Raw genomic sequence first — 27,262 nt, 5'->3', positions numbered from 1 at the left:
AACGCACGAAAATAATCTATAATGTCCAACTCGTCTCTCGTCCCTCAATGACCAGTCGCCAGTTGCGCGTGCACTGGATCTACCATGTTCCTGAGAGTGTCAACCAACACCTCGGCTCCTCGTTGTATGCCCCAGACCCCAACCTGTCGTATCCGTTTCGAGTTGGCAACCTCGGAAGAAACGTGATAAGCGAGAGCTTCGTAGATTTGATTTGAGACGGAAGTCATAAGTCCCGCTGAAAGATATCATATCAGCTACGCTTCCCAGTTCCTATTTTGCTATTCGAAGTACTCACTCTCGAAGAGCTGCAAATGAACGAGGCGAAAAAAAGGGTCAGTCAAAGCCACACTCCGATGCAGATTTTCCACGTACAGTCCAGGACCCGTCAAAATCGTGCTGAAGATCTTGTCAGCTCAATTCTACGCATCAAGAGAATATAGCTCACCAAGTCAGCCGCTACCTGACAATGTATCGGTACAAGTGTTCGATTCGCACTACGGTTCATCAGTACCATCACCACGACAAGGTGTACATTGCCACTCACTTTATGAAAGCCACGATTGGCCTTATGAGAGCATTGTTCGTGACACTCAAGTCGGTCGTGTAGATGGGCACGGCAGCTTTGAGATCCCTAAATCGCAGGTCGATGTCCACTGTGACCTGCCTTTGCTGTCCTTGCTCGTCCTCGGTCATTGTTGAACCACTAGGGGCTCTCAATGGAGGCCTGGCAAGCCGATGTTGCCCAGGTATAAATCCATTGGTCCGGCTTTGTTCGACGTCGGAGATGCTGGCATTGATTGCTGCAGCAGGATCATCCGGGTGCACGCCATGTGAGATCGTCACGACATTTCGTCCTATCTCCTCGAAGATAGCTTTAATATCCACTTGCTCATCCGGATGATGCGGGAACTTGATGTCCAGGACGGCGTCGAGTTTACCTGAAGTGATCCAACTCATTGGGCCGGTATGACCGGTCGCATATTGCATATGGTCGATAGGTAGTCCATCGATCCGGAAACGAGCCTGTAGCTTATGCATCAGAATCGCCCTGACCTCACACTTGAGATTAGTGGATGACTCACCATCCTCTTGACCATGCTTCCTTCCTCACCTTGCTGTTTGCCAAGCTTCTGCGGCATATGCAAGCTGAACAGGCAATTGTCAAACTGACCGGTGATCCCTTCTGCGCTCATCATATCGTAGAACAACCATCTCTTCCTCAATGGACCGATTGCGGCGTTGAAGATAGAGATGTTATAAGGTCTTTGACCGCCTGGCTGATAGATGGTGACGAGAGCGTCCTCGACGTTGAATGACTCGAACTCGAAATCGCCCGGTTGTACTGCGTGTCGGTAGTCTGCAGGCTCAAGAGGCTTTGAGCTGTCCCACCATACGGAACGTCGATCTTCATAATTACATCAGTATCGTGTCGATCACTTCCTACAGCAATTAGATTGCAAGATCTCACCAACTACACCACGTACCCCCTTCACCTTGGCGTCTTTGACTAATCCCTTCCCATCAAGCCATCTCAAGAAACTAAGCGACACTTCAAGCTCGTCGATGTTAATATCATACATCGTGTAGTTGTCTCCGTCTGCTGTCGGCGTTGGAGCAAGATAGGTGTCTGGAGACAGCTTGGAGGACAGGAACGGGATAGGTGAGGGGGGTGTAGCGGTTGATGTCTTCGTTTGCTTCGAGTCGGGATCTTTCGGTCGGCGTGAGACATAGACGTTCCTGAAGGTGATAAGTGAAGAGCCCCACTTGGGTACGATGGCAGATTCGAAGCTGGCAAAAGGATGTCAGCGTCAATCAGTCACTGCTCTCCACTACCGTAATGATCCACTACTCACATCACCGTAACTCCTGTGTTGTATGTCATGTAATCGGAGATCCATCTCGCAACATATTCTTGGAGAGAAAGCGAGTTGAGGGTAGCGAAGACGGCGGACACGAATGTGGTGCTGCGTACACTTGTAAGCGGGCACCCAATAATGGTGAAAGGCAACAACTCACGTGCCGAGAAGAATCCACACAGCTTCAGAGAATTAGACGAAGATCAGCGGAAAGAAAGGTCATTAGGCTGTCAGCACTCACTGTTTCCGACCACAAACCAACTAGCGAAGGCACTGAAATCATCGGTGTTGAATCTCCTCCATCCTCTAATCGTGAACCATTTTAACCTTATGCGTAATCGTTGCCACCATCCATTAGCAGCAGCTAACAACTGTTCTTTAGACGGTCTGTGAGGAGAGTTTGGTGCGATCGCCTTGGATTGATTGATCAGTCTTCGGATGAACGGTGCATAGTCTTGAGCGTGTCCGGCAGATCTAGTCGCTGGTGGAGGAAGGGGTGGTGTAAGCGGAGTATTGGAAGGCTCAGGACAATTGGGACATGGTTTGTGTGGAGGTGGTGGTGGAGCCGAGGAGTTCCAGCGTCGGGATACTCGTGCTCGATTCGCTGGAAGTATGGGTCGTGGGGGTAAGGACGCCGGCATCGACTGTTGAGTGAAGAAGTGTCGAATCGCAATATACCTATCGACCTGCGCAGAACGTAGAGCTCGACTTGTGCTGGGCATCGGTGAGAGTCGAGAAGAGCGGAAAGTTTGCAGAGATCGTGTGACCTGCATAGCGGAAAAAGAGAACGTGTTGGGAGAGGGTGTCGAAGTAGGAACCAAAGTGGATAAGATGGGGTAGCTGAAGAGGAGTAGCTGTTAAGAGCTACTTGTCCATAACACAATCGACGATGGCGATGAGGCATGCGAATCCCAACAAAAGAGCTTTTGAGTGTGGAAATTCTGTCATGATGGCGCAGATCATCCGGCGGCGACAGCGAGTGGAGGTGGAATTCATGATGTTATGTAATATGCCTCAACCCAATGTTACTCTGAGAGAGCTCATAATCCGCGTCGTTTATGGCATCCTGGGCCGTACTGAACTGCTCCTTGTGGTGAACCCCCTCGCAGTCCGGCTGACCCACAGCGAGGTGAGAACTGTCTGCAGGTGCGGCTTGAGGATCTTCATGCAGTCTGATGTCAACAGCACTGGTAGGAAGGCTGCAAAGTGAGAGATGATGATGAGGTTTTGGCGACAGCTCTGGGACAATGTTTCATTGCTCGTGCCACGTGATTGAGTGATCAGTCTAATTCAATGCTTTCATCTCGCGTTCTTTATCATTTTGACGACACAGGAGATTGTAGTCTACACCACTGCCCCAACTCAAACGAGACGGGACTGATCTGCACTGGGCTCTCATCGTACAAAAGGCTTTCCAGCGGCTACCACAGAACCCCAGATTGTCCACCTTCGCAATCGCAAGTATGGCCATCGGCAACCACGCTTCGTCATCCACCCCTCCATCTCAGTCCAGCCCCATTCACATCCGAGATACGCCATACGACGCTCAACCACAACCGGCATTCAACTATCATTCACTAGATGGTCAAGATCCTTCTATCTGCATTGACAATGGTGAGCACGGTATCCTCCTGCCTCGGACCTGAGCCTAAATTGTCTAGCTGACCTTTTTCCATCCTCGTATTCAACAGGAGCTCATTCATGGCGAGCTGGCTTTTCCTCCACGGCATCGCCATATATAGATAGAACAAATCTCATCGCAAGATACAAGGATAGGAAACATGGAAATAACGTACTTGTCTTTGGACAAGATGTCGAAGCGGACTCCAATTCTAGGTCCAATGCTAGGACGATGTTTGATGGCGACCTATTGACACAGGCGGATTTATTAGTGAGTGTCATTTCCACTTCGGGTCGATCATCATTCTCTTTCGCACTTATTACGGTGGGAAGGAAGTCGAGCTCACAGATTCGTCTCATAGGAATGCGCATTGGATTACACGTTCTGCAAGCTGGGAATAGATACGCCGAAGATAGAAACTCCCGTGGTCATGACAGAGCGTCTGGCAAATCCGCTATTCAGTAGAGCGTGTAAGCTCCCCTCGCTACCTTCACCCTACCGCCTAGACACTGATACCTCGCTGCCTCATATAGTGACATCTGAACTTCTCTTCGAGCTGTATAACGCTCCAGCAGTGACATACGGTATAGACTCCCTCTTCGCCTTTTCTCGACAACGGCACGATGATGGTTTAGCCATAAACCTCGGCCATCAGAGCAGTACGATCATCCCTATACTTGGCGGAAAATCAATCCCAAGTCGAGCGAAAAGGTGCGTTATCGCCGTCCCATAGATGGTCATTAGCCGAGCCAGCTGACACGAAAGATTCGTTGTCTAGAATACCATGGGGTGGTGCACATGCTTCTGAGCTCATGCTGAAATTGGCTCAACTTAAATACCCTTCCTTCCCAGTCAAGGTCACGCCGGCACAAGCATCGGTGAGTGGCCTCTATGACATCAGTGAAAGATATCTGGCTGAAGCTTGATGACAAAAAGTTCATGTACCGCGAGACATGTTACTTTGCTACGGATTATGATGAGGAACTACGGAGCTTAGCGGATCCCGACAAATTGTCTGCTATGACGAAAATCGTTCAATTTCCTTTCGCCAAGCCGGTGAGTCGTGGACTCCTGCACTGCCCCTATTCAAGATCATGCAGGCTCATCGATTGGCGCTCTAAATAGGAAGTCTCGGAGAAGACAGAAGCGGAGCTTGCTGCTGCCTTGGAGAGAAGGAAGGAGCAGGGTAGAAGACTGCAAGAGATGCAAGCTAAGCAGAGGGCCGAGAAGGTAAGCTTCGCCACGTCGAAATACGTAAATCAGGCTGAGAACTCTTACAGCTCGCAGCTAAGATGGCAGAACTGGAAGAGTACAGACTTCTTCTCTCTGAGCGACCCACCATGAAGAAGGCCGAATTCGTTTCTCGATTGGTCGAGACAACACCTTTCGAGACCGAAGCAGAACTGGACGCATGGATCAAACGTACCGAGATTGAGATCCGCAAGAAACAACGGAAAGATTTGGGAATGGATGAAGAACCGGAGGAAGAACCCTCTTTCCCCTTGGTCGATCGACCAGATTCCGAACTGACGGAAGATGAGGTGAAAGAGAAGAGGAGGCAACGTCTGATGAAGGCCGGTTGGGAGGCGAGGGTCAAGCTGAGAGAGGAGAAGAGGAAAGAGAAAGCGAGATTGGTATGTCATGTGTTTTCCGATTGGGGCTAGCCTTGCTAATACTTCCGCTACAGGAAGAGGAGAAAAGGAGAGAACAGGAAGAGAGGGAAACGAACTTGATGGGTTGGACGTTGAAGCTCAAAGACGAGCAGGAGGTTTGTGCAATTATGGAGGCTCCAGCGTTCGTCATGTCCACTGACGAGCGAACTCGCAGGCGGTGATGTTGCGTATACAAGAACGAAAGAAGTTGCGGGCACAACTAGGTGACCGAAAATCGGCTGCTTCGCAGAGCAGAATGAAGTCCATCGCCAATCTTGCGGCCGAGGAGAAAACCACGAAAAAGAGAAAGAAGGGTGAAGGTGAGCGATTCGCACGTTCTGTAATTAGGTTCAGAAGCTTATTACCATACCCAGATGATGATGGATTTGGGCAGAATGATTCGGACTGGGCGGTCTATCGCGAGATCGTAGGTCTCAAAGTTCGATCATACGGTTCACATATGCTGATGGACTGCACAGGGCGGTGACGACGAGTCTGACGCCGAGGAGGACGATCAAGCTTTGCTCGAATCGATCGAAACCCGTCTTCTGCAGTACGACCCAGCTTTCACCGAAGAACAGACGATGCTTGGTCGAGCGGAAGCCAAGAACAAGCTGATCAATGCTTTCGTACGTGGGGGCTCGGATGGCAAGTTCGACCCAGAGGACGTGGAGCAATCTCATCAGCTGCACTTGAACGTTGAGAGAGTAAGGGTGCCCGAGACATGGTTCCAACCGAGTATGTTTGGTGTGGACAGTGCAGGTGTAGGAGAGATCGCAGGATGGGTGTTGAACGGATTTGAGGAAGAAGAGAGAAAACGGTTGATGCAGGTGAGTCGAGTCACCACAACTCGAAATGCCCTTGGAAGAAAACAAGCTGACGCAGTTTCTGTCCATCACTAGTGCATCTTCGTCACAGGCGGCGCTGCCAACATACCGAATCTCATACCAAAGTTGCGCAGCGTCCTCACTCCGATCTTGCCCTTCCGAGCGCCGTTGAAGATTGTTTCGTCGCTAGATGGGGGCGATCCAAGATTAGAAGCTTGGCGAGGTATGGCGGAGTGGAGCGTGACAGAAGAAGCGAAAGGAGCGAGAGTGACGAGGCAGGAATACGATGAGTTTGGAGGGGAGTGGCTGAAAGAGCATAGTTGGGGGAATGTACCTCCATGAGGGGTGAAGAAGCATATGTATCCACTGTATCGTGCCGTTAGCGAATGGACAGACCGATGGGCAGATCAGTATGCTGGGAGTACAATCGGATGAACTGGATCAGACACCCGATCGAACGAACTGACGTAACTCTGAAGACCTCCACTCTACCTTTCTCTCTGTGTCTCCTTTTCACAGACAAGACACTTACGAACCAGGTCATCCAGTTGTCCTCGATTTCCATCGATAGAAGCACCTTTCGAAGCCCAGTCGTCAGCTGGAAGTGTGGCAATCGTGGTGGATACCAGGAGCTACTTCTCAGTCACGCCGAATTAAAATCAGATCAGATCGGTATCAGGATGACCAGAAATAGACACAATAGACCTGAAGAATTATCGGATCCTGATATCTTATCTGATCTACCTTCGGAAGATCGATCGACTTCAGCTGGTGATGGAGACGGCGCATCGATACAGAAGAAGCATTCACCATTTATTGGGTTCGCGGCTGGACTGTGTTCTGGGTGAGTGCGTCTTCGTCAGAGAAGCTCTGCCCAGTGTGCTCCGTCGGAGGTCTGCTTTGGTAGATGCTGATGATTGTGGTTGTTCTGAATTCGAATGTAGATGGACCAAGGTGTGTCTGCGTGTCTTTCTCAAACCTCATACACCCACTATCCGGACCGCAGAAGCGGAAAATGGAGCTGACAAGCAAGCGCGGGCCCGTAGCTTGTGGTCGGTATGTATATCTCTGTCTATCCGGCTGTTGGATCTCTGGTCGTCTCGATGTGCGCTGACGAGAAGACGTCTGTAACAGGTCATCCGTTTGATACTATCAAAGTAAGTCTCACTGCCATACCCTGATCGATGCGTCACTCGGATCGTACTCGATGGATCTATGTGCTGATATACTGACTCTCCTAAATCCATATTCTTAGACACGACGTGAGTGTTCGTGGAACAGGAATGGTCAACCATGTCCTATTCAACAACTACGACAGGCCGTCTCGTCCCCACAAAACATCATCTAGATCGATAGGGATCGTCCTGACTTGATATACAGTACAATGTATGCCTCCAGGGACGTTCAATGGCGCTTGGGATTGTTTCACGAGGACGATCAGCAAAGAGGTGCGTGCAGTTCCATTTCTTACCCTTCCTGCCTCGGATGTATATGTCATTTGGATTAACCCAACTCGACATGGACCAAGGGTTTTGCCCATTGTGAGGATCTCATGCGGCTTCGATCACAGCTAGCTGACTACCCCTTTTTTCTTTTCTCTTCAACAGGGCGCTCGTGCGCTATATAAAGGAGCTAGTGTACCTGCTGTGTCTTGGGGAATAACAGATTCAATATTGATGGGCAGGTACGTCACTCTCCCCTTGTCATCCTTACATCCCGACTTCAGCCTCAGAGCAGCTGGGCATCGTTATCTTCCGGTCTTCTTCAGATGCATGCTGATCGACTCGTCGTCCTGTTACCCCCAGTCTGCATAATTATAGAGCCCTGCTGACACGGCATGGATTCGCGGAGAGAATATCGGGAAGCGCAGACGCTCAACGATTGTCGATAGTGGGACATAGCGTAGCTGGTGCATTTGCGGGATGGACGAAGTGAGTGACATAGATTTCTCAGGTCTCAGAGATATTCTGACGCTGCACTCTCTCTCCTATCGACCTCTACTTTCCGCTTCACATCTTGTTCCCATCACCTCTCGCCCATCCTCTCCTGACACTCTCTTTATTGCCATCTTATCACACTTTCCAACCACACACAGCGCTACCATAGCCCACCCTACCGAAATAATCAAATGTAGACTACAACTACAACTTGCGCAACCCGATCATGTTCCGAAATATTACACGGGCCCGATAGACGTCGTGAGGAAGACTGTGGCAGAACAAGGTCCGACAGGAATGTGGAGGGGTCTGGGAGCGAGCTTCATCTACAGAAGTTGTTTCGCTGCGATGTTTGGTGGTGAGTATCGTGATGAAGTCCCCGGTCCAAGACGTGCTTGCATTTGTAACATGCGGGTTTTTGTAGAATCTCAGTGCGAGTCAACATTCAGTCAGAGCGAGAGTCATTACTAATGCACAGTCCTACTGCGACAGGCTTCGAGATCTTCAACAGACTGTTCAAGAGCTGGGACGGGACAAGTTGGGAGATGTCCACTGAAGCTGCTAATTTCTTGGCGGGAGGGATGGCTTCCAACATGTATTGGTTCACAGCACTGCGTGAGTCTCCTTGATGCGACTTCCATGGTTTCAAACAGCTCTCCTTCAACTGCAAACTGCCACTTGACCTTCGCCGGCTCCAGAGGTATGCTGATTTGACCTTATTACTCGCAGCTCTGGATCAGGTCAAGAATCGAATCATGGGTGCGTTCACTTTCACAGCGGCCCTCCTTCCGGCTAAATTGTCTGTGCTGATCCTTGTGACTGGCACAGTTGACTCTATCAAGACACCACGATATAAAGGCGTCATCGACGCGTATCGGCAAACCTGGAGAGAAACGTACGATCCCTCAAAGGGTTTCAGCTGGAACGGCATAGCTAGAATACGGAACTTTTACAGAGTGAGTCTCGCCCTCTATGAGTCATTCAAGTTGCTAATGATCTGCGTGTGCTTGTAGGGATTTGTACCTGTCGTGTTGAGAGCCTTCCCTACGAACGCAGCTGCGTTGGCAGTGTGGGAAGGAGTGATGCGATGGTCAGATAAGGCATAATTGCGTTTCGTTGAACGACTGGCGGGATTGAGAGGAGGGCAACGAGAGCGAGAACTTGAATGGCACGACAAAACGACAGAAGGATAACAGTAGACGAACGACCTGGCAGGTCCATTCGATTAGGTTCAAGGTCATCTCAACTCATTTTACCTCACCTATCTATGCATACACAACTCATTGTGGACACGTAAGGTTATTCGGCCCACGTGTCCAAGCGAACGACCGATGAAAGGATTGGATGTATCATCACTGCTCTATTTGTCTACCTATTCTACTGTCTACTGTTCTACTGCTCCAGAAGTGATATCCGAGCTTCAATGTGTCCGGATCTCGACGACTCGAAGCGACAACAACTCTATGCACAGCGTTCAGAGCTATCCTAATCGAAAAGGAACTTGGTGCGGTCCTCGACAGGCTGGAAGACCTTGGGACCACCGTATCCCGGAGGACCGGCAGGAATTCCGAATGGCATGAGGCCTGAGACCTGAGGAGAAACCCGTCATTCAGTATGTTTCGGTGGAATTTCTGCCAATCGAAAAGGCGGCGTGGGGGGCAATCCTCGAGCGACTCACAGTCCAGGTAGGAGGGACTTCGAGCAAGTTGGTCACGGCAGATTGGATATCGGGTGACATCTGAGTTTGGTGCTGAAAGATTACAAGATCAGAAACCGATTCAGCAGATATGCCAAGCCACGCCATGAGGATTTATAGAGCATGATGGGTAACGAGCAACTCACTTGAAGACTGGCACCGTGACCTTCGAGTTCGAGAGCGGTCCAGACGATGTATTGGAGGATACCCGCCGAGTTCTGAGACCAGATGGGGAGTTTCTGTGGTGCATGGTCGATGATCACATCAGGACAGTATCTCCTGTATGGAAGTGTGGTATATTGATGCTATGCATACCTGAGCGAGAGGAGGCATCTTGGCCGCGAAACCATTGATGACATCTTCGTCCTCGAGGAAAACGACAGTACCGTAACCCGACTTGAAGTTGCTGTTGATCCTGGTAGTCCAGGTCTCTTCCTGCGCCTCTGGAGATGGAGATACGATGACAATGATTAGTATCGTCTCATAGCCTTTGCTCTTCTTCCTTGATCGATTCGGGCCGGGAAGGGGGGACGGGGGGGACGGGGGGGGACAGGCACTGAAATCTACGTATATATACTCACTGTCACCACCAAGAGTCTTGAGGTAGTTCTCGAGGACGGTCTCCCACAGCTTGATGTGGTGAGAACCGGTGACCAAGACGGCTCGGGACTGTTGTCCGTTGAAAGAGGTGGGTGCGTGTTTCACTGCTGTCTGAACGAGAGTCTTGAGCTGATCGTTGGTCAAGGTCGATTTGTTGGTAAGACCGTAGTATGTTCGTCGGTTCTGGATGGATGAGACATTTTTCGATGGTGGGATGGAAAATCAGAATCAGAATCAGAATCAGAATCAGCACTTGTGTAATTTACTTGTGCTGTCATCTCACCACGACGATGGTACCAGGTATCTATATAGAGTGACGAGGGGGGGGGATCTCATCAAACTCACCACGACGGCCTCGAAGAACGCAGCGGATTTGCCGGACATGGTGATGGTGGTCGGAGCGGTACTTTGTCGCGTAAAGCAATGGTTTGTCAGACAGTTGATTGAGATGAGGACCAAGATGGAGAACAAGAGCGTTCTGAACGTCGATGTCATCCAAGAGAGATATATACAAGTTATATAGAGAGGAAAGGTCAGTGCACCAGAAGCCTGGTCTATCCCATATTTGTCCCATTCTGTGGTTGTTTCCGATGGAAACTATGTCGATAAATATAACTTGTATCAGATGGCGCCATTATTGATATTTATTGTTGTTATTAATATTAGTCATTCGGTAGTAGTAACTTGTGAAAATAGCTTGAGATTTCTTACCTAAGCCTTCCGGGTTATCAGTCCCTGAACACAGTCTGTCTGTCCCACCGTGCAGTCCCCCCGCTGGAACATGCTGTTGTGTGTCGTGTGGTGGCATCACTGATAGATTACCGAACTTTTGACTTGTCTGTATCCCTGTCTCCGTCGGTTCAAGGGCCCGCCGTTGCTTTCTCTGGACGTGGGGGATTCACACCTGTGAGAATGCTGAATAAGCCTTCGTAGATGTCGTTGGTTCCAGCGGAGACACCGCCGCCGGCCCGTCGCGAGACGTGTCTCGGAATTTCTGGCTACTACTGCATCATACTACTACTACTGTATACCCTCGCCGCAAGATCCCCTACTACACTCATCGCGCCCAGGAACATCTCCGGTCATCGTCAACGGCCACCGGTGTCTGCTTGCTTGCCAATAGGAGATCTTCGAGGTTCAAACATTCACAGATCTTGATCATCATGTCGAATCTCGATTATCTCAGCTGTTATGGGATTGCTCATCTTCCATCTTCCGATGCAAACTGTGATCTTGTCCTTTCCAAATGTCGAGCCGGTCGATGGGCAGATGCAAGAGGCTTCACGAGTCATGGTGCTGCGTGCTGCATACGTACAATTGAACATCGCATCAAGGCTCACGCATAGCCGTGATTTATCGAAAGTGTGTCAATCAATCCAGACCGTATCTCTGGCAGAGTCTGCCATCTCTTCCTCACCTCTTCGTTTTCCTTTTCTTCCCATCTGCAGGTGAAGTATTCCCACTTTCATCCGTATTCGATCTCTTCACACCGGCACTGCCCATGACTTTTTGCAGCTGACTCGGCTTTCCCATCCCTCCACCTCTCTTAGTCGGTGAGGGCGGCCTGCAAAATTCTCCTTCTTCCACCTCCTTAGCTTCATCATCGTCCAGGTTGATTCCTTGGTCTTCTTCGAACACTGCCGTGCTTTGTATCTGTCCGCTTTCAGCAAGTTGGTCCATCAATCTGGAAAAAAGGTAATGGGAGTCAATTTCGTGATCGTTCTTGCGTGTGCAAAGGTAGTCGTCAAGTCACATGAGAACAGCTCACTCCTTGTATACTTTCCTTCTCTCAGTCCATTCTTTGCGCCACTTGATAAAATGGACATCGATCTTCTTGATTTTTTCGGCTGACAGCGCCTCGATACTTGACTGTCCGCCGTTCATGTCTCCTCGGAAAGGCAAAAGAGCTTTGAGGGTGATCTCGTTCTACGCAAATGGGCCATGTCAGCATGGTCAAGATATCGTCAAGCTATAGTCGGAGAACGGTTCCGGAGCGCTGGGCGGGAGGTAAGCTCGATACACACGTCGATCCTGATTCGTTCAATCTCCTTGCCGAGTTCTTTGGTCTTTGGTAACGCCTCCTTCGCACTCAAGTCTGGAATTGCGATGAGCACAGAATAATTCTTCTGAGGACTATAAAAGGATTCTCACCGTTCTGAAGAGTCTTCAATTCCTTTCGTTTCATGTCAAGCTCTCTCTGAGTCTCATTGATCTCGTCATTGAGGGATGACATCTCCGTCGGATCGAGCACTTCAAGCGATGACTAACGGGACGTTCAAAAGTGTATCAGTCGGTGAGCATAGAGGACTAGTGTGGTGAGGGGGAGAGCTGACCTGGTTGTAAAGGTAGATCAACTGCTTTCCATATGGCTTGACTGTCAATTGGCCCTTCTCTGAAGGAGATTTCGAACACGAAGAAGTCAGCAACACATCATCCTCCATATCATTTGACCAGAACGCAAGTTCTCCAATCTGGGAGGTATGGAAAGAAGCCGAGATCGTGGGCAAATCCAGGTTCGCACTCACCCGCCAAGGCGGCAAGGACTTTGACCGCAGCCGCTTTGGGCACTTTGTTTTTGAGGTTGGCGGTGACATCGGCTGGAAACAAATGGATTAGCATGAACAAATCTTTCTGCGAAAATAGCTTGATGATCCAGATGATGAATATCATACTAAGCTAGTTCTGAAGGCGAGAAACGAATCGAACCTGATATGCTGCTGTACTGATCAGGAAGGAGGAAGTGTCCGTGCGCTCACCGCTTGCAAAGGGACGATTCATCTATCCACGCTCATCAGCACATCTCGTGTGTCGATGACATACCTCTTTCATGTAGTTGAGCACCATCTTCATTCATGTTCAGCATCGCCATTTGGCAATTCTGTGCCTTGGTGGAACTCACTTCCTCAGCTGCACGACGCAAGGTCAGCCTTCCTCAGTACACGTGGAAGTTGAAAACATGAGCTAGTTCACCTTCGTCTCCCTTGATTGGTCTCTCCTTTACTTCTTTCTTAGGTGGCATCTTGAGGACCCCTTTCTGCGGAACAATGACTCTGCTCTGTCACGAAAGGGCAAGAGCTGGAGGTGACAAAGAGGTAAAGATAACATTTCAATATGAAGAGGAAGAGGGAACAGGTGGTCATCTCAAGTGGAGGTTGATTCCTTGCAGAGAAGCGGGGTGTCTGCGGCCAAGTGAGCCTGATATCCTGGCTGAGAATGGAGTTCTGCCTGATAATATGGTTTTGATGAAAAGAAATGGAGATTGAATCGTTCGCCGCTCAAAAGCATCAGAGTGCTAGTGTAAAGTAAGAGATTGATTGAAGGAGTGACTACACCCCGTTCTGATATCTTCAACCTAGACTATAATACGACCCCATCATCGACGATCGACGAGGAGCCACATTCATATTCAGTCGACGCAGCTAGTGCCGAGATCACCAAAGAAAATCAACTTGAAGAAAGGATACAACCGCCCATCATGCCGCCCAAAGCTGTCAAAGATGACAAGGTCAGTCCATTTCCTATCAATCCCTCGAAGCTACCGCCCAGCTCTCGCGCTTACCTCGCATGCTATGCTATACGATGTACAGACCTTTGGTATGAAGAACAAGAACAAGTCTTCAAAAGTCCAAAAACATATTGCAACAGTACAGAAACAGCAAGCCGATGCAGGAAAGAACAAGCAGGACGTGAGTGGTCTTCTTCGTCCTCATCAATATTGTTGCCTTCCATGATGTGTGCAGGGAGACAACGGGATTGAGCTGATCGTCTGACTGCGCGTATCTTTCAGAGGCAAAAGGAGGCGGAGAAGCAGAAAAAATTGGAGGAGAAAGCTAGATTAGACGCGAAGAAGAAGATGGAGGCAGAGCTGTTTGGCAAACCGGCTCAGATTCAAAAAGTCCCCTTTGGAACAGGTACGTTCAGGTTTCAGCCTGTCTTGTACCAAGTGGAAGAAGCCGATGCTGACGATGGTCTCTATCTTCGTGTAGATCCCAAAACCGTGAGCTTTTACAAGGGATGCCATCGGATGGCGGAGCGCGATACTGACGAATCCGTCCATAACAGGTGCTGTGTGCCTACTATAAAGCTGGACATTGTGAGAAGGGTGAGTTGAAGTTTTGCAGGCTCCTGATCGTGTCTCACTGACATGCCACGTATGCAGGGAACAAATGCAAATTCTCTCACGACAGAAATGTGGAGCGTAAAGTTGAGAAACTCAACATTTACGAGGACACAAGAGATAGGGAGAAGGATAAGAAGACGGGTAAGTCCAGCTGTCTTCTGGTGCTGCTACACTTTGGGGTCAGATGAGACCGTCAAAAGAGGCCGGTTACTGATCGTGGTATCGTTGGTCGTCCCAGATCTTATGGAGACTTGGGATGAGGCGAAGCTGCGTGATGTCGTTGATCAAAATGAGAAGAAGCAAACAAATGCGACAGATGTGAGTTGGCAGAGACCAAGTCTGAGAGAGCTGTATAGTGTACTGATGGGACGGACAGATTGTCTGCAAATACTTCATTGAAGCTATCGAGAACAAGAAATATGGATGGTTGTAAGTTGAGCTGCTCTTCTTCTCGACGCGTTTGTGTTGACGACCTCGTCATATAGCTGGGAATGTGTAGGTGCAATTGACTTGGGACGTTCAAACTCCTGAATGCTGACCAAAAGGAACGTTGCCTTGACAGCCAAATGGAGGTGAGCTTGCCAGTGTTTTGACGTGTGCTGTAGCGTAGAAACTAAGACTTCCTTCGCTCACTGTAGGAAACAAATGCATGTACCGACACGCCTTACCGCCTGGGTTTGTGCTGAAAGCGGACAAGAAGAAGGCCGAGGATGCTGCGAAGAAGGAGCAAATATCCCTTGAGGACTTCCTGGAAGTTGAGGTGGGTAACTGGCCGTGCATAATCGACGTGACACTGCATTTGTTACTGATTATATTTACCCCTCACAGCGACATAAGCTCAAAGCCCCTCTCACACCAGTCACTCCAGAGAGCTTCGCCATATGGAAGAAGACACGTGTGGAGAAGAAACAAGCGGAGTTGGAGGCTATGGAGAAGGCGAAGATAGCTCAACGAGCAGCGGGTAAGATGACAGGTATGACAGGAAAGGACATGTTCGACTTTGGTGGAGAGCTATACGCGGACGAAGAAGAGGGTGATGATGAGGATTGGGACATTTCCAGAATGTTGGCGACATACGTAAGTGGAGCTCGTGCCGGATGGTGTGTCTTGTCAAAATGCTGATGGGACCTGGGGGACGATCAGAGAGAAGAAGAGGAGAGACAAGCGCAAATGGACAATGAGGCGAACGGAGACTCAGCGGGTGTCGATGAGGTGGAGAACGGTATCGCGGAGGTCAAGGTATGAGCATAGGTCGAGCATGATCTCGCTCATGCTGAGGAGATCGGAGGTGGGAGACGTAGCGCATTGCATAGGTGTGGTCTGTCTACTGAGATGAGTACTCGGGATCTGTCAACAATGTATGATATCTATCCATCCATTCATCCCATTCCCATATGCGCCACCCGGTGATCAGCGTCACTCAGTCAGGGTCGTCATTCGTGAATCAAGTCTCAGACTGCATCAACCCTCTCTCTCTCTCTCTCTCTTGATTGCACCACTTGTCTTCGACACTTACCCCTCATCCCTTCCTGAGTCCTTGGCAAATACCAACCCACGTCCATTATACCGCTTCCACCATGTCAGATATACAAAGTATCAGTATCTTATCGACCAAGACTGTACAAGCGCCCAAACCGCATGTCGTCTATGTCATACAGGGTAAGTGCGACGTGGCATCTTATCCTCTCAATCTATGTCATGACCGGGGCTCGAACCAAACTACCCCCTGTGGTTCTCCATAATCGTCGAGCACGTCAAGGAAGCTGTGACGTAGTGACGGGCAGTGCTGACGGATTTCAATCTATTCTGCCCACTGTCTATGCACTCCCTCGCTCACTCATCTCTCATTCACTTTCGCGTCCTCACCGACTCAACCTTTTTCTCAATATCCATACCGTCTCAAACTAAACGCACTCCCATCGCGCCTGCTCGAATCTCTCCCTATACCCACATCTCCCACTATCACTGTCGATCACGTCCGAAATGCCGCGCAGTCACCACACCCACGAGGACATGGACGGTCGAACGAAGATATAATGACTTCGTGGCACTCCATGCGGAACTCAAGTCTTCGACGGGGAAAGAACCGCCGAGTCCGTTACCGCAGAAACATTGGAGTCTGATGGGGGGTCTGGGTGATGAGAAGGTGAGTTCAGGTCGATGATTTGATTGGTCGTCCTGAGCTCTGTTCTGGTTGCGAGCGAGCGATTTATCGCTTGAAGTCATGATATGGCGAAAACGGTTGATTTCAAGGGGCTGTGATGAAATGGTGCAACTGGCGTCCGACTGCTCGTCCAAGTCTCTCACCTGCAATGCCTTAAATCTGTCTACTGGGGTCTCATTCTGCAACATGCACCGGATGTCTGTTGAAAGCCCCTGTTCTCCTCTCCTTACTCGTGATATTGATCCCCAAGTGCTAGCTGACCAGACGAATTCGCTTTTTTCCAGACCATACGCGAACGTCGACTTCTGCTGGAACAGTACCTTCGCTCGATCCTGACCACCAAAACACCTATCTTTCGACAAGCCTATACGTTCTCCGATTTCCTCTCACTCCCCAACACCGCCTCTTCCTTTTCCTCCGCCGCACAACATCACGGTCCCCAAACATTCACCGCTCAAAGCTGGTTACTCGAACACGCAGCGATCCAAACTCTCCTGCGAACCGCTCGATCGGCGCTTCTCAAACGCGACGCCTTAGCATCGATGTCCGATCCCAGTGGATCGAGATCTGCAGCGGTCGAAGCAAAGCGATATTTGAAAGACGTCGATAGCCGAATAACGGTCCTTGACAGCGGGTTGAAATCGTTGAACGAGGGTGGAGGACTAGGCGAAGGTGAGAGAAAAAGAAGAGAAGAATTGGTGGACGGACTGAGAGTTGAGAGACAGAATCTGGGCAGAATGGCAGAAGTCGGTGTGAGATCTTCTTCTTCTTCGGCTACTTCGAATTTCTCTTCGCCATCAGCGTCGGCTTTCGCTCCAACCAGTAGTTCCAATCCCAACACTATGCCAGGCGGATTACCTTCTTCTTCTTATTCAGCACCACCGCCGCCAGGAAGAGTATTCGGATCTCGTGCTCCTCCGAAAGAGACGACCGAGACCAGACCGTTGGACGAGAGAGGACTACTGCAATTACAACAGACTACGATGGGCGACCAGGATGAACAACTGAGAGAGTTGTCAAACGTGTTGCAGAGACAGAGGAAGATGGGAGAGGTGATACATCAGGAGATCGAGGAACAGAACGAGCTCTTGGATGAGGTTGAGAGCGGGGTGGATAAGACGGGTAGGAAGTTGGGCAGAGCCAAGCGGGAGATGAATAGGTTGGGAGCGTGAAGGGAGTCCTTTGATGGGACTCGGTTGTACTACAGTATAACTCATCTCAGAAGGAAAAGCGAAAAGCGAGCTGTGCATGTCAGTCGATAAGTGCAGAGTCAGGGTGAGCTGAGAGCAGGGAAGAGATAGTGTCTGAAGGGGAGATCTCATTGTGCGATCTTAATACTTTGGCTTCAAGACAGGCTAGTCTGAGGCGATGATAGCTGAGGGACATTATTTCAGCTCGTGTACAGTAGGAATGGACTGCGAGAACGGAGAGAGCTATCGGAATTCTATTGTACTGGATCTTTTGACCTCTCCTTATATTCTTGTCTACGTGCGTCTGTACTTTCGGGAGTTGTATTTACGTCGATGCATTTGCAACTATACGATGGATGATGACAAGTGAACGGAAAAGACATAAACGTTGGAGTAAGTCATATTGTTGCATGGGTGAGTTTTGATGAGAGTGATGGTGTAGTGTACCAATTGCAGTGCTGAAACACTGGGATATGGAATGGGTGAGTTGCAGATATGTCGATACGGTTGAGTTGTTAGAGGTGCTCGCGACGGTGTGTCTCTGTCGTCGGAATTGATCAGCTATCAGTGTTCAGGCTCGTCAGATGTCTTGACGTTGAGTACTGGTATCAGTCTCTCAGAGAGTCGTTTCATTCCTCATCCTCAGAATCAGCATTGGCAATCTCTGCACTCCAGTTGCGTCACTCACCGTCAAACCCAACTTCTTTGCGGCCTCCCAAGCGGCCACATTCTTCGCTGTCTTCTTGACCGTTCTCACCGCCTCTCCCAGTTCGATTCCGTCAACGGTACATTTGATCTTCCATAACGCTCCTAAATTCGTCTCGTATCTCTCTTCTTCATACCTGAGCTCCCTATCCTGACTATTGGTATACATCTGAACGAGCGGTGCCATCCCGATGGACGCTTGATCGATCCGAGCGATCTCCGCATCAGATTGCATGTGAGCGTGACCATCGACAGTGGCTCCGATAGTCGAATGATGTTGTTCGTGTTCCTTCTTCATGTAATTGAAGAAAAAGTCGTACAGCGGTTCATACATTTCTCGAAGCCATGAATCAATCACCTTCATACCCTTGGTAAGATGTTCTTCGACAGGGAACGAGAAGTAAAGCGCGGCGATGTAGGCTTCCATGAGCGCTGCACGAACATCAGTCTGCGCCCGAAGAAGAGGAAGTAAGTTGGGATCGCCATTGAGTCGTTGAGGTAAGTTGTAAAGTCCGGACAAGTGAGAGAGTGTAGCGTTGGACACCATGTGGGACTTGAGCTTCTTCAAGACAGATCAATTCGGTCAGCTTCGGCTATGTGTACACAGGCTGTTACCATTGAGACCCACTCACTGTAGCAGTCCCAATGGTCAATCTCGGCTTGGTCTCATGCAGCCAAGAGGTCACCACCATCCCTAGGATGCTATCGCCCACATGTTCCAACTTCTCGTAATGTTTGGCAGGACTGTCAATGGGATCTTCGAATCGACCCTTGACCTTGTCGAAAAGGCTTTGATGGGTGAAAACTTGCTTGACAAGGTCGGGATCGCCAATCATAGGGAGAGTAGGGAGAGCAAATACTGGAAGTTGCTCCACTGGGACGAGTATTGCTCGAGAGGTCGCTCCTTTCTTGAACCTTTTGGAAGGAAGAGGAATGGGTAGAATCGGGATAGGAATGTTAGGCTTGACGTCAGGAGTGGTGGAGGGAAGTCGCTTTCGCTTGATGATAACACTAGGTACAGGTGTACCGGAAACAATGCCGGTTTCTGACTCGTCATGCTCTGACTTGCGCTTGACGAGGATGGTGTCACTTGACTTATCCGGGGCCGGTGGAGCCGACATCCCTTCCCCCTTGTTTGACCGGTTATGAGGTTGGGACACCGGAGTAAGCAGTCGAGCTTGAAGTGTCGGACTGAGCCTTCCGATCTTCCCCAGGCTGCTTTCAAGCCAGAGTCTTTCTTCAATCTTGGGTGGTACAAACATCTCGTTCGTGATGACAGGTCCTTGAGGTCCGAAGGGAGAAGATGGAGGACCTGAAGACGGTGGTCGAACAGAGCTGGCTCGAATGAAAGGTCGATTGACCGTAGTCGTGTTCTTTACATGTTTGGGTGTCTCAGACAGCCCTCTGGATCTGCCGGATAACGGAGATGGGGGGATCCATGGTGTGCTGGGTCGAGATTGAGGGAGGGAAATTGAGTGGATATGAGGCTGGCGAACTGTGTGTTTTGGTGAAACGTCAGACATCGCGATTGACCTTGAAGTCTGATCGTGAGGGAATTCGACATGAGGTCAGCTGGGTGCCTCTCTGCTCCTCAATGTGCCCCTTACTGTGTGTGATTCTGCGACTGGAAGCGCAAAAGTTGTCTCGATATACGAAATGAAAGACAAGGAAGGAAGGATGCGTGTCAACAGAGGTGGGTGAACGAACGGTGGACGACAAAAGTGGAGGTCAGGTCGTTTCTGCGCGTTACGTAAATAAGTCTGATACGTTTCAGTTGTTGCCTTTCAGGCTTGGGTAATTACGATTCCAACCCTTTGTCTTCTTTCAAGTACACCTGTCAGTCCAGAACGACCCCTCCAGACTACGGTCCATCTCAGAGCTACCCCTACTCGCCACCTGTCCTGCACTCTCTCATGCTTGGGACAGAGAGGAGAGCTACGACGCCGATGACAATATGACCTCCTCCACCTCGACGGTGATACCGATCCCCGGTCCTCTTTCAGCAGAAGACAGTCAACCTCTGTCGTCATCGACCAAGTTACCGACCCCCCCTCCCTGCTCAGTGGTCTCTCCAGAGGCTATAGCTCAGGACAGGTCAGCCGGACCCTCGGGCACGAGGCCCATTGATGGAAAGGATCAATTCGTGGACCAAGTGGCAGGACAGACTGAACGACCGGCAAACGTAGTCGTTTCCGGAGGACATCATGAGGGCGGTCATGAGCATGATGGAGACGGAGGATCTTCAACGGAAGAGGAAGGAGAGGGACACAACTGTATGTGCAGCCTCTGGTCGACGTCCCTGATACAACGAGGTGTAATCGCAGGCTGACGTAAAATGATTTTTATGCGGTACCATTCTACCATGTAGACGAAGAAGAGCGACGACAGCGTATACAAGAAAATCAGCGACTTCTGGACTCCCTCGGCATAACACCCTCCACCAATCTGCTCAATGCGACTTCCTCGTCATCGGCCGTAGCTGGACCTTCAAAAGCTCGACCAGGTTCATCGGTCAGAAGACGGAAAGCCGCTCCAGATCAACCCATCTTTGATCGATCAGGTTACATCTTATCCCTGCCTCCTCCTGGACAAACATACTCTATGGCATGTGTGGAGATGCCAAGTGATAGAAAGTTGAAGAGACGGATAGCGGAGGGGGAATATCAGGATCGGTCGAGTTGGAGGGAAGGAGAAGAACGAAGATGGAGATTTGGTTTCGGACGTGGTGGAGAGCTGGCAGAGGGTGAACAAGCAGAAGTGGGAGGCGTGGGCATGGATTTCAGATGGAGAAAGTGGAGAGGGTTGACAAGAGAGCTGAGAAGCGAAATGAAGAAGTGGAATCGTATGATTGAGGGCGATACGAGAGGCTTGGTCGCTGGACCCAACCCGGACGACGTCTCAGCCTACTCAGTAAGTCACACATGCCTTCTTGTCCCCAGGTGTAGTGAGTGACGTTGACGAGTGGTATCAGCTTATCCCGGGCGATTCGTGTCACCAATGTCGACGGAAATCGGAGAAGCCGAAGATGAAGTGCAGGAACATCAAACCCATGTGTCGTGCCAGCTTCTGCGAGACCTGTTGCAAGCGGTGAGTAAGCCTTATTCAGCTGTGTGCACCAGACTCTTTCCTCGATCCTGGCAACCCACAACGACTTCGTCCTTTCTTGTCTCTTCCTTAGCCATCCTTTCACAAGAGTCACTAGGTCTATCTCCAGTCGCTGAACTCCTGCTGACTGCGAGATCATCCCTGCCTTTCCTTTCATTGCCGCTTCATAGGTACAATTACTTTGACTTTGACGTCGAATCTCGCTCTTTCATCTGCCCTCTCTGCAAAGACTGTTGTAACTGTTCCGCCTGCATACGAAAACGAAACCTGGCGCATCTGCTAGGTCCCAAAACGGGTAATCGCCAGAAATCTCTCAAGCACATCATGGTTGACAGCGGTGCGAACGAGATAATGACAGTGCAGGACTGGTTAGAGAAGGCTGTCGAAGACAAAGTGGGAATACCATTCGATCTGGTCAGGATAGTGGATCAAGACAAAGACATCGTCTCGCCTGATCTGCCTGAGGAAGTGAGTATCGTTGAGTCGAAGAAGGGCAAACCTGGTCGAGGTGGAAAGAAGGGTGTCAAGCGGAAACGCAAGAATGCGGACGACGTGGACGGTGTTGCTGGCGAGGAAGAGGGACAACCGAAGATCAAGAAGGGAAGAAAGAAGAAGCATGTCGACGCTGACGGAGGAGAAAACGAGCTGCAACCTCAGTCTACAAGACTTGTCGTGAGGCTCAAAATACCCAAAGTTGCTGAGGAAAAGTACCACCCCCAAAGCGAACGAGTGAAAGAAGTCGATTCCGACGGTGATACTGTCGGAGATTGGTCCTCCAATGATGGAGGTGAAGACAAGGATTTCGATCTGGACTCGTCTCTCACTCCTCTGTCTTCGGCACCTTCCATCTCACCTGCAGTCCCTGCTAGATTCCCCTTTCCTTCTCGTCCAGTCTACAGTGAAATCCCCGACACGAACCAGTACCTCTCTTCCCTCCCACCTCAGGTTCTCCAAAGCGAACGTGCATCACCACAAGCCTTTGGTTCCAGCGTTCCGCTGCCAGGACCTGGCGGTACTTTCTCGACCGATGGCTCCAAGCCAATGGCATTGCTCTTCTTAGATGAACCTTCCGAAAAAGCTCGAAACTCTATACGATCCCAATCTTCCCCACAACAGAGCATCTCGTCCCGAAATTCGACTCCAGACGGTAGTGACGACAGCTTGGGTCGAAGAAGAAAGAAACCTCCTCCCAAAGCGAACATTGTTCGGGCACCCAGACACAACTCCTTCTCTGTGTCCAATGACCGTCCAGATCATCAGCGTGTTACAGGCGTTTCACCTCGACGGGCTCGGTCGCACGTACCACTGCACGCTGTTGAGGTCTCCACTCAGGAGGTCGCAGTAGATGGGATGAAAGATACTCGTGTCTTCTGGCGACCGCCACCGCCACCTGTTGGGATGCAAAACCCAATGATAGGTATAGATATACCGTACGTCGCTCCAGCAACGACAACGGTTCCAGCACGATGGTCAAGTCCTCTGTCTTACCACGGTACAGACCGTCCCGCTCAGCATGTGGATTGGCAGTCGGTTCCCCCTTCTATGAGCTTGGGTCAACCGATATCTTCGTTCCCACAACATATCCATGGGGGACCGCCTCCGTACTCCCATTCTCCCACACGTCGAACCATGCAGCTCGACCCACTTGAACACCATCTCCATCCGAACGCCGTGTCCCAACAGGGGGGCGGGCCCATGCCCATGTCGGAACTGATCAATCAACCAAACAACCCGATCTCTCTCGGATCACCGTCGGGCTCGATCACGCAGCACACACGAGTCGGAGCGCAGAACAGTGGCTGGCCAAGGCATTTGGACTTGTTGAGCTTGGCTGCATCAGAAGCGAGACCGAGTCCTAATCTGGAGAATGGACATGGCAACCAGTAGTGGTAGGGACAATGGGAGGACGCAATGACTAGAAATGCGAGAAACGAGAAGGAGGAGGAGGGGGAGGAGGAGGAGGAGTGGTATCTCTTGTACATGAGGCTCATCTTGAAGAGATGTATGTATAAACCGGAAGATTCAGATGGATGAAAGCATGATGATCGTTGCGTCTTGCAATTGATGTCGTGAAAGAAAATGCATGTGTTGCTCCAATTCTATGTTACATGGACATGGGGTTGTTATATGGACATGGGGTTGTTGTTATCAGCATGAACACCGATGGTGTGTTTTGAAGTGGCACCCATCCACCTCCTTGTATGTTTGTTCGTTGGTATGTGTGTGAGTGTGGTTTCTGTCAGGATCTACCATCCCCCGTACGGATCATCTTCGCCTGCACTCAACAATCTCCTATTCCTCTCTTCCGCTTCCATTCGACTGATATCCCACGGTAAAAGCTCCTTCACCGGTCTCCCACCTCTTCCGCTCCTCGCACTCGCACTGGCTCCATACGTCCCATTGATGCCCGGCTGGATAGTGGTCCACCCATCATCGAAAACAGGTTGAAGAGGTCCATCCTTGTTTGATTCTTCTTGTCGATAAGAAGAATTCCTTTTCTGTCTACCTTTTTGTTGTTGAGATGAGAATGAATCCGCTTGAGAAGGAGTCAGTGAAGTCTTCTTCTTTCCTCCGTTTCCTCTCCCTCCTCCATTGAGATTTCGATCTCGCTTCTCCTTGCAAATTTCGATAGAGGTCGATTCCCATTTTCAGGTGCTGTAAGATCCAACGACATGATAGGTCGTTTCGGTGCGGACCAAGTCAGCCTGTATATTTCTTCTGAATCCGCCCATTCATCCTTCTCTTGTTCCTCGGCCGCATCATTGTCCGCCAGAGTAAGAGGTTCAGGTGGATGTTCACCTTCATCTTCCGCCGGACAGGAAGCGATCGAGAGCCGCTGTCGAGGCTGAGCTTTGCCAGTCGAGCTGCTTCCAAACTTGGCTTTGACAGGGCTGCGGGCGGGCAACGCGAAAGAAGGAATTTGATATTCGATGGCGTCTATTCTGACCGGGTCCGAAGCAAGTGCGTCTCCGTTGGACCCGGTCGTGACTTCCTTTTCCATCACAGCAGTCGGGGAAGTATGGGTGTCGAGTCTTGGTTGGGCCGAGTGGGTCGAAATTGCCGCTCGGACATACGGTGACTTGACGCGAAGAGGTACAAGTTCGATGTGAGGTCGGTACGTCGCAGATCCCGACGAAGCAGACACAGTGAAGGTGGTGACCTCGTTGTCGGTAGCAGGCTGGGGGTTGGTATCCTGCAGCTTGGAAGTCGGCACAACGGATGAAGCATCGTTGTCAGCCGAGGATGATGATACGATAGGGTCGTCAGGGGTCCCAGAAGGTTGCGGAGCCGTCTCCGACACTCCGTCTGAGGTCTTGGAGCTCATCGTCTCGCTGCTGACTGTATCAATCGAGAACTCTGTCCGTTTTGCCATGACTGCAGGGACTTCCGCCTTCCCCGAGTTTTCGTCGGTTCCAGCCCCAACAATATCCTGTCTACCACTCGCATCGCCTGTGAGATCCGGTGTCAAAGTAGCGGCAGGGACCGCTTCTTGCTCCGCGGGCGAAAGTCTCTCGCCGAGGATAAAACTCGGCATCGAAGTGTCCCAGGCGGTCGGTGACTGTTCGAGAACACCATGGGTGTTGGTGTACAGCTGTGGACTTTTAGTCGGCCCGAATCCAGGTATGAGCGGAGGGAAATCCTCGGATGTAAGATCGGCTCCGCCGTGCGAGAAAAGGGAAGAGACGTGCTAGATAGAACATGAGAACCATGAGCTTCCACTCAGCCTTTACGTCCACTGGTGAATCACTCACGGCGGCCAAGTCTGAAGGTTGTCCGAATATCATACCACATTCCAAACATTCGAAGTGGGATTGGACGACATGACTCCTGTATGTGACGGTAGGAGGATCTTGAAGCAAGGAAGGGGATGAGGTCGTGCCCGTGAGCGTATCCAACATTCGCTGGGTGCGACGGAAGTTGATATTGGTAGTACCGTGAACGAGCTCGTAGTGCTGTAAGGGAAGGGGTCGAGCGGGAAGGGGGAGGACACAAAGGTCAATAAGTGACGGATCAGTCAGGTGGAAGAGGGACGAGGAAAGACATACATCTCGGGCATCTTGGGCATGTGCAAAAGTGATGAGACAACCAGCGCATAGCAATGACCAGGGGTGTTTGTCGGTCTTATGCTGGCATATGTAATATCGTCAGCGTCGGGGGCCGTACTCGTGACAGAAGGGGTGTCACACACCTTTCTGAGAGCATAATTTGAACTGTACTCTTCACTGCAGACTTCACACATGACGACGGAAGGATTGGAGTCCTGAGCGTGAGGTGACGAACATAGTCAGCCTCGAGAAAGAGGATCAAGTCGGACTGTAGCATTGTAGCTTACCTCGGTACTCGAGACTCGACTCCCTGGACGGATGATGGGACCTATCGGAGACGAATTACTGGCGTGGACGACCGCGTTGTGCTAGAGCAACGAAGCAGAACAAAGTGAGCTGTCGTCCGAGCTCCATTACCAGGGAAACTTGAGAGCTCATACCTGATTCAATGCCATTGCTGTACCAAACTTTTTGGAACAAGGAGCACACCAACGACTCCCGTCCTTGTTCTTCTTGTTTCTACCGAGGGTGAGATTGGATGTTTTCCACTGTATGAGCAAGCGAAACGGGAATGGTGAGAAAGTGGGTAATGGCGGTCGCGTAAGCAACCGAATGTACAAGGAGGTAAGTTGGAAAAGCGGGCGGACATCGATCAGCAGAGTGAACCTTACGCTTATATCGAATGGTATGGGACACTTTCACGCACAGCAGTACTCGAGGTGTCCGGATCCGCACAATCAAAGTGAGGTGGCAGAGGTCGACCCTGCCAGTAACTCTTTTGGTCCTCTGCCTCATGTACATGTACGTTCTCGTCCGGATGACTCGACTGTATTCCAACAAGTCCCTTCATCAGATTCGGTCCTCACGAGGATTGCTCACGACTGGTGCACTTGCATCTTCCCAATCTGTCGATTGACTCCGCTTCTGATCCTGACTCTGATCCCAGTCATTCTCCTCGTCCTCACCACCATCAACAAGTCCTAGCTCTTGTCCTTGCCCCTGCTCATCCTTGTCTTCACCTGAAACACCACCGACACAAGACTCATCGAGTCCTTGTCGCTCGCGTCGATACTCTCCCGAGATACGGTACTTTCTCCCACAAGTACATTCGCATTCGCATCGGGAGGTGAGGTCTGGCGATTCGACGAGAAACAGAATCAAGAGGAGGAGAAGGCCAATCAACATCGCGCGAGCGGGGATGTCGGTCCGTGGTCCGTTGGTTATGGATCAACTTGACACGTATCGTATCGTCTCGTCTCGTATCTTATCGCATCATCCTATCAAGGAGACGGATAGTGCTGCATTATATCGAATCACAGCATTGAGACCTCAGTTCTTTGAGGCAGGTGAACACACGACAATGTGCAACGAGAGTAAAATTTGAGAAGAGGTTGAAGAAAGGAGTAACACTGGATCAAATAAGAAATCACACTGGAAAACGCGGGTCAGCGGGAACCGATCTCGTCTCATCAGTTCGATCATTTCTAGAGCACTTCGGTGGAGAAACGATCATGTATAGAACTGGATGATGTTCAAGAGACTTGTGTGAGAACCCATGTGCACCACATAACATACTGTTCATGTATGCATCGCATATATATGACACAAAACAAAGGTACTTCGTGTCATTTCGTTTGACGTCATTGTATCCCTTATCTAATCGGTTCTTCTTCCCTTGCTTTCTTCGTATTGATGATTTGATTGATGATGCTGTTGTGGAAGAGGAATGGAAGATCTAAATGC

General features: G+C 50.2%; 10 protein-coding genes across 10 annotated transcripts; 5 read left to right on the top strand and 5 right to left on the bottom strand.

Annotated features, from left to right (window-relative positions):
* Positions 1-44: 44 nt before the first annotated feature.
* On the bottom strand, positions 45-2,629 carry IAR55_006154 (uncharacterized protein; the record flags this gene model as incomplete). Its single annotated transcript, XM_066949241.1, has 10 exons — positions 45-235; positions 296-305; positions 373-396; positions 446-494; positions 545-1,023; positions 1,083-1,405; positions 1,469-1,788; positions 1,854-1,964; positions 2,017-2,038; positions 2,098-2,629. 10 exons carry the CDS (start codon positions 2,627-2,629, stop codon positions 45-47), a joined length of 2,061 nt encoding a protein of 686 aa, XP_066800249.1.
* A 690-nt stretch (positions 2,630-3,319) lies between these two features.
* IAR55_006153 (uncharacterized protein) lies at positions 3,320-6,298 on the top strand (the record flags this gene model as incomplete). The annotated part of the gene is made up of 13 exons (XM_066949240.1): positions 3,320-3,470; positions 3,548-3,747; positions 3,839-3,947; positions 4,011-4,188; positions 4,256-4,355; positions 4,414-4,533; positions 4,603-4,707; positions 4,758-5,111; positions 5,165-5,245; positions 5,305-5,449; positions 5,504-5,556; positions 5,609-5,959; positions 6,032-6,298. The coding sequence occupies 13 exons, from the start codon at positions 3,320-3,322 to the stop codon at positions 6,296-6,298; spliced, it is 2,214 nt and encodes a 737-aa protein (XP_066800248.1).
* A 338-nt stretch (positions 6,299-6,636) lies between these two features.
* Positions 6,637-8,999, top strand: IAR55_006152 (uncharacterized protein; the record flags this gene model as incomplete). Its single annotated transcript, XM_066949239.1, has 12 exons — positions 6,637-6,800; positions 6,901-6,910; positions 7,003-7,113; positions 7,212-7,218; positions 7,337-7,404; positions 7,564-7,640; positions 7,762-7,887; positions 8,052-8,251; positions 8,386-8,508; positions 8,623-8,652; positions 8,722-8,849; positions 8,907-8,999. The coding sequence occupies 12 exons, from the start codon at positions 6,637-6,639 to the stop codon at positions 8,997-8,999; spliced, it is 1,137 nt and encodes a 378-aa protein (XP_066800247.1).
* Positions 9,000-9,378: 379 nt separating this feature from the next.
* On the bottom strand, positions 9,379-10,573 carry IAR55_006151 (uncharacterized protein; the record flags this gene model as incomplete). The annotated part of the gene is made up of 6 exons (XM_066949238.1): positions 9,379-9,483; positions 9,572-9,643; positions 9,736-9,828; positions 9,905-10,032; positions 10,171-10,372; positions 10,535-10,573. 6 exons carry the CDS (start codon positions 10,571-10,573, stop codon positions 9,379-9,381), a joined length of 639 nt encoding a protein of 212 aa, XP_066800246.1.
* A 1,029-nt stretch (positions 10,574-11,602) lies between these two features.
* Positions 11,603-13,208, bottom strand: IAR55_006150 (uncharacterized protein; the record flags this gene model as incomplete). The annotated part of the gene is made up of 10 exons (XM_066949237.1): positions 11,603-11,873; positions 11,958-12,115; positions 12,214-12,284; positions 12,341-12,452; positions 12,523-12,581; positions 12,715-12,786; positions 12,946-12,967; positions 13,010-13,033; positions 13,089-13,096; positions 13,160-13,208. The coding sequence occupies 10 exons, from the start codon at positions 13,206-13,208 to the stop codon at positions 11,603-11,605; spliced, it is 846 nt and encodes a 281-aa protein (XP_066800245.1).
* Positions 13,209-13,664: 456 nt separating this feature from the next.
* IAR55_006149 (uncharacterized protein) lies at positions 13,665-15,554 on the top strand (the record flags this gene model as incomplete). Its single annotated transcript, XM_066949236.1, has 12 exons — positions 13,665-13,694; positions 13,777-13,875; positions 13,977-14,186; positions 14,252-14,291; positions 14,349-14,450; positions 14,548-14,627; positions 14,686-14,738; positions 14,795-14,804; positions 14,872-14,881; positions 14,948-15,069; positions 15,138-15,386; positions 15,453-15,554. 12 exons carry the CDS (start codon positions 13,665-13,667, stop codon positions 15,552-15,554), a joined length of 1,107 nt encoding a protein of 368 aa, XP_066800244.1.
* Positions 15,555-15,886: 332 nt separating this feature from the next.
* Positions 15,887-17,645, top strand: IAR55_006148 (uncharacterized protein; the record flags this gene model as incomplete). The annotated part of the gene is made up of 3 exons (XM_066949235.1): positions 15,887-15,968; positions 16,304-16,455; positions 16,758-17,645. 3 exons carry the CDS (start codon positions 15,887-15,889, stop codon positions 17,643-17,645), a joined length of 1,122 nt encoding a protein of 373 aa, XP_066800243.1.
* Positions 17,646-18,279: 634 nt separating this feature from the next.
* On the bottom strand, positions 18,280-19,891 carry IAR55_006147 (uncharacterized protein; the record flags this gene model as incomplete). The annotated part of the gene is made up of 2 exons (XM_066949234.1): positions 18,280-18,930; positions 19,001-19,891. 2 exons carry the CDS (start codon positions 19,889-19,891, stop codon positions 18,280-18,282), a joined length of 1,542 nt encoding a protein of 513 aa, XP_066800242.1.
* A 431-nt stretch (positions 19,892-20,322) lies between these two features.
* IAR55_006146 (uncharacterized protein) lies at positions 20,323-23,360 on the top strand (the record flags this gene model as incomplete). The annotated part of the gene is made up of 4 exons (XM_066949233.1): positions 20,323-20,641; positions 20,737-21,278; positions 21,340-21,455; positions 21,644-23,360. 4 exons carry the CDS (start codon positions 20,323-20,325, stop codon positions 23,358-23,360), a joined length of 2,694 nt encoding a protein of 897 aa, XP_066800241.1.
* Positions 23,361-24,021: 661 nt separating this feature from the next.
* IAR55_006145 (uncharacterized protein) lies at positions 24,022-26,704 on the bottom strand (the record flags this gene model as incomplete). The annotated part of the gene is made up of 8 exons (XM_066949232.1): positions 24,022-25,161; positions 25,226-25,426; positions 25,520-25,600; positions 25,663-25,734; positions 25,807-25,887; positions 25,960-26,067; positions 26,226-26,345; positions 26,399-26,704. The coding sequence occupies 8 exons, from the start codon at positions 26,702-26,704 to the stop codon at positions 24,022-24,024; spliced, it is 2,109 nt and encodes a 702-aa protein (XP_066800240.1).
* Between the last annotated feature and the right edge of the window lie 558 nt (positions 26,705-27,262).

The sequence above is a fragment of the Kwoniella newhampshirensis genome, chromosome 13 (assembly GCF_039105145.1).
Source record: "Kwoniella newhampshirensis strain CBS 13917 chromosome 13, whole genome shotgun sequence".
Taxonomy (NCBI): domain Eukaryota; kingdom Fungi; phylum Basidiomycota; class Tremellomycetes; order Tremellales; family Cryptococcaceae; genus Kwoniella; species Kwoniella newhampshirensis.
This window is presented reverse-complemented; position numbering and strand designations above follow the sequence as displayed.